At 38.9% G+C, this 5572-nt stretch overlaps 1 protein-coding gene across 1 annotated transcript in view; it reads right to left on the reverse strand.

Annotated features, from left to right (window-relative positions):
• Nucleotides 1-5572, reverse strand: part of LOC107747216 (solute carrier family 12 member 5-like) — a 54679-nt gene that overhangs the window by 10991 nt on the left and 38116 nt on the right. Inside the window, exons 8-12 of the mRNA XM_016561665.1 lie at nucleotides 2785-3032; nucleotides 2483-2694; nucleotides 1770-1937; nucleotides 1486-1584; nucleotides 1186-1243 (exon numbers count right to left, since the gene is read on the reverse strand). Of these exons, the coding sequence (XP_016417151.1) occupies nucleotides 1186-1243; nucleotides 1486-1584; nucleotides 1770-1937; nucleotides 2483-2694; nucleotides 2785-3032 (785 nt within the window). The remainder of the gene's footprint in view (nucleotides 1-1185; nucleotides 1244-1485; nucleotides 1585-1769; nucleotides 1938-2482; nucleotides 2695-2784; nucleotides 3033-5572) is intronic.

Raw genomic sequence — 5572 nt, forward strand, 5'->3', positions numbered from 1 at the left:
TACATTTAAACTTAAAAGACAATTAGAAATATGACAAAAATTTAAGTTTAAATACTAAAATGACAAACTAAAACTGAGATAAAAATAAATAGAAAATAAAGCTAAATATAAATATTTGAACAATAAACTAAAATCTTTATGTTTAGAAGAGTGTTATTATTGTTAACTAATAGTATTAAAAAATCTTTTTCGTTAACTGAAAAAGCTGAAACAGAATAAAAATATAAATATTAGATGGAAACTTAAAATAAAAATTGGAAATATTCCCTTGTCAATATGCTGAAATAAAATAAAGTTTGTTTAAGTTCAAATATTAACAATGCTAAAACTAAAATTGAAATAAAAATAAATAATGCTAAATAGAAATATTTTAATAAAAACTAATAAAAATTACAAAAGCATATAACTAAATCACTGAACTTAAAATGAAAACTGAGATCTTTGTTCCTAGAACTATGTATTGTTAACTAATAGAATTAAAAGCATTTTGTTAAATTGAAATAAAGGCTGAAATAAAATAAAAAGATCAGATAAAACCTTAAAAGAAAATTAGAAATGTTGTCTTGGCAATTAGCTGAAATAAAATAAAGTTTAAGTTTAAATATTAAAATGAAAATAAAACTGAAAAAAAATTATTAAAGCTAACTAGAAATATTTAAACAAAAACTAGTAAATGACAAAAGCATATAACAAAACAAAAAATAAAATTAATTAAAATGAAAGTGAAAAGTAAAAATATAAAAATAAAAGGTAATTCAAAATATTAACAAATGCTATATTAGTATATAAATACACACACACTCCATGTTTTACGGGGACATTCCATAGGCGTTATGGTTTTTATACTGTAGAAACTGTATTTTCTATCGCCCTACACCAACCCTACACCTAAACCTACCCTTCACAGGAAACTTTCTGAATTGTTTGATTTTCAAAAATCTTCATCCTGTATTGATTTATAAGCTTGTTTCCTCATGGGGACCAAAAAATGTCACACAAGGAGAAGGATTTTGGATATTACCATCTTTGCAGGGACATTTTGTCCCCTTAACGTAGGGTTTACCCGGACCACACACAAACACACACACACGCATACAAACTTTTTGTTAAAGTGCCCAGACTGCCCACTTAATTTTCAATTCATTTGGAATCTATACTGAATCTAAAATAGAGCTACAGACTCACTTGTCCCTCAAAACGACTCCGTCCACACAGGCTCCAAACAGAATCACACTAGACATGTCTGTGAGAGCAAAAATTTAGGAGTATGACACAAAGCAGCAAAAAGGCATTCACCCTATTTCAGCTATTTTTCCCACAGATGGAAACATCAAGTCTTATGATTTTATCACTGTCGTTTCCTGGATATCCAATTACACTGTATTCTGTACATTCCAAGATGTGCAGTTCTGCATTGTGTGAAAGTCACGGCTCATTTATTTATGCAAAGCTGGAGCAGTTTATTGCCTTCGGAGTAAAGGATACAGATGAAGGAGGTGGTTGTGATGGCCAGGATGGTACCAATTGGGATGGATTTCTGAGCGTCCTGCAGGTCACCAGAACGGTTCGAACCAGCCATGATACCTGTGACACACACATACTGTATATATTATATCTAGAAACACTGGTGTTTGTGGGTCAGCTTCTGAATAAGATTCAAATTAATGTAACCTTACATTTAAAAAAAGGCCATAATACACATTATACAGACCAAAACTAGACATTTATGTGAATAATTCCCCTACTAATGATCAAACTGTTGTACTGACCTGTGACAGAGGGGAAGTAGATGCCAACCAGCAGGGTGAAGAAGCTGGTGATATCAGCCAGGACGTATCGGTTAGTGTTGGTGTCTGGGGCCTCAGGGTCGAGCACTGCTGGTATACCTCGCTTCTCTAACATTGAATTTTTCTCCATAAAGGTACTGAAGAGGTTTTCTGTAAAGAACAAACAAACAAACAAACAAAAAAAAAGACTCAATTTTTTCCATGCAATTTTAAAACAGAATTCCATAAAATACACAACGAGTACATTCATTTTGAACATTACATTTAAATAATCATATTATTTTCACCAAGATTTAGTCATTTTATTTTAAATGTAATCTATTCCTGTGATGCAAAGCTGATTTTTCAGCATCATTACTCCAGTCTTCAGTGTCACATGATCCTTCAGAAATCATTCTAATATGCTGATTAGCTGTTTAAGAAACCTTTCTGATTATTATCAATGTGGAAAACAACTGTGCTGCTTATTATTTCTGTGACATAATATGCTGCTGCTCAAGAAACATTTCTTATTATCATCAGTGTTGAGCTGCTTCATATTTTTGAGGAAATATTTATTTTAGGATTCCTTATTGAACAGCAATTTTAAAAGCACAGTATTTATTTTAAAAAGTAAGCTATTAAAGTATTATTGAAACTATTAAAATATGGTGATGAATATTAAAATATCAATGTGAGTGTTGGGGTTTTCTAACCTGCCAGGATGCCACTGGTGATTCCAGGGATTCCCTGGATCTGACTGATGTTGTTGTTGGTGAAGTATTCATCGCAGGTGGCGTTAAGGAACTCCGAGTCACAGAAGGCTCTCCAGAGCTTGGTGGTGACTGTGGCATTGCCTCTCTCAATGGTCTTGGCACAAATGTCAAATCCCTTTGACACAAGAGTTCGGTTCCCAAGCACACACACCCTACGCAGGATAAGGGCTGTTTGATTATAGTCACTCCTGAAATGTATTCTGTACCCTAAAGAAACATTCCGGACACAAAATTCTACTTACGGAAAGTCAGGTGGGTCAAAAGAAGTCTTGATGACGCCAGCGTAGACAGCGAGAATGGAGAGAATGACGCAGGCGAGGAACACAAGGGCCAACTTGTTGACATACTTCACGCCGACAAAGACGACTAAAGCCATGAAGGAGAGCACGATGGTACCATACACACGCATGTTATTCAACAGTGCTGCCTCGGCCTCTGCTCCCTCCAGACCCTCCATCTTGAATATGGCAGCTGCTGGCACGATGTAGATCTAGAAAAAAAAAAATCAAGAGAAAGGAATAAAATAAAATAGTGAAGAAGTTCCCAATGGTTAAAGGGATAGTTCACCCGAAAATGAAAACTTTGTTATCATTTACAAGCCCTTAATTTGTTCTAAACCTGGCTGAATTTCTTTATTCTGCTGAACACAAAAGGAGATATTTTGAAGAATGTTGGTAACTAAATAGTTTTTGGTTCCCAAAGATACTATGGAAGTCAATGGCTACCAGCAACTGTTTGGCTAGCAACATCCTTCAAAATATCTTCTTTTGTGTTCAACAGAATAAAGAAACTCGGGTTTGGAATGACAAAGGAGTTAAAGGTGAGTTAAAGAAGATGGAATTTTCATTTTGGGTGAACTATCCCTTTAAAGTTGTGCAAAATTAATGTACAAGTACTGTACAGATATCAAAACTGTAAATAATACTTATTCAGAGTATACATTAAAAGTTACTTGTTATTTAAAATAAAAGTATTTTGCAAACACACATTATTTTGTTGTAAAACTTTAAGAAAAAGCATGTGAAATATGGTTATCATAGTTAACTGAAACTCAAAAAAATTGTTACTTGAAAAAAAAAACGTTTTATTAACGAAAATAAAATATAAAAAACTCTAAAAAAATCTAGTTACAAAGGCAACATTTCTCGTTTTTGTTTAGTTGAACTTGATGTACTAAACTAACTAAAACTGACATAAAAATTTATCAAATTATATAAACAAATACAAAATTAATAGATAAAAATGGCAAAAACACAACTAAACTACTCAAACTTATGAAAAAGGAAAATGCAAAAATAAAAACATTAAAATGTATATAAAAACTATAAGAAAAAACGTCTCAGGTTACGTATGTAACCATGGTTCCTCGAGGGAACGAGGCGCTGCATCGGAAAACGCTACGGGAACGCCTTGCCTTCTGTGACCACGCTCTGAATCACATGTGAAATCAGTCCAATAGCTGAGCGAGACGTCACGGGCGGGTGATGTCATGGCCAGGAAGCTATAAAAGCACGTGCGGCGGAGCCGGCATCAGCTTCAGGAATTAAACAAGCGCCGGCAGGGATGCCGGAAGTATGGCACCGAGACGCAGCGTCTCGTTCCCCCGCGGGACCCTTATGCGGCGACAAGGAGCTCCCAGCACCGGGCCCTGAGACAAGAACCAAGGTTTCCTCCACATGTCTAAGGCACGTAGGCACCTCCGTGTGACTTTGAGCATGCGAAGCGGGTTTCCCCTCGGGGAGAACCCCTTGTTCTTGTGCCACCACTGTAGGGGTCTCATGTACAGCAGGCCAAGAGTTATCACGTTGGACGCAGCTGCCATCATACCCAGCAGTCTGGAACTGCTTGACAGTGAGTGACCGGCCTTCTCTTACTCTCGCGACTGAGGTGAGGATCGACTCGATCCGAGCAGGAGACATACATGCCTGCATCGTGGTCGAATCCCACACCACGCCCAGATAAGTGGTTCTCTGTACTGGAGAAAGCACACTTTTCTTGGTGTTAAGTCTTAACCCCAGCTCTTTCGTGTGAGCGAGAACGACATCTCGATGTCAAACCGCCATTCGCTCTGACTGAGCTAATATCAACCAATCGTCAATGTGGTTGAGTCGTGAACGTGTGGGGTGAGAGTACAAGGGCAAAGGAAGAATCCGGTATTGGTAGGCTTTTGCCCCCAAAAGCAAACCTCAGGAACTTCCTATGATGAGGAAGGATGGTGATATGTGCATCTTTTAGATAGATCGTGACACACCAGTCCTCGGACTTGGTCTGAGATACGACCTGTTTGAGTGTGAGCTTGCTGAACTTCAGTCGCATGACTGAGCGGTTCAATAGGCGCGGATCTAAAATATGACGCAACCCCCCATCCTTCTTCGGAACAATGAAGTACCGGCTGTAGAACCCGGAGTCTGTCTCGTGCGGAGGGACCACCTCGATGGCCTCCTTCCTTAAGAGAGTAACTACTTCCTGGTCTAATACCAGAGCCTGCTCGGTGTGTAATGCGGTGTACACCGCTCTTCCCCAGAGGGAGCTGGCCCTCAAAAAGTCCTAGGCCTTAGGCGTCAGGACGTTTACGACGAAGACTATCCAGCGAGAATGATGGTCCGCAGACCGGCCTTCTGCTAGAAGCCTTCGGCCTGGGAGCGCTACTCTGACTCTAGACTCTGCGGAGTACGAGAAGTGAGGCCCCCAGAATGAGGAGCTGGAACACGGTAGGTTGGGACTGCTACCGCCCAGCAGCCCCTGCTGACCGCCTCAACCTCCTCAGAGGAAGAGAGGTTAATGCGTGCTCTCACTCGAGAAATTTATATCCCAAGAGCCCCTGTATATCTAACTTCTCATAGTCAGACAAATACTTCATTTTATTCCTCAGAATTAAATGCAATCAAACAACCAGACGAGTAAATACGGTCTAGTGCGCGAGCCGTTCAGTCAGTTCAGTCACATCAATCTCCTCAGAGAAAAGATGGCCGCAGCAGCAAGCTCTCGCTCAGAGGGGGAAGAAGGGGAAGAACGGCTTCCAAGCCTCGA

The sequence above is a fragment of the Sinocyclocheilus rhinocerous genome, unplaced genomic scaffold (assembly GCF_001515625.1).
Source record: "Sinocyclocheilus rhinocerous isolate Xijiao unplaced genomic scaffold, SAMN03320098_v1.1 scaffold559, whole genome shotgun sequence".
NCBI lineage: Eukaryota > Metazoa > Chordata > Actinopteri > Cypriniformes > Cyprinidae > Sinocyclocheilus > Sinocyclocheilus rhinocerous.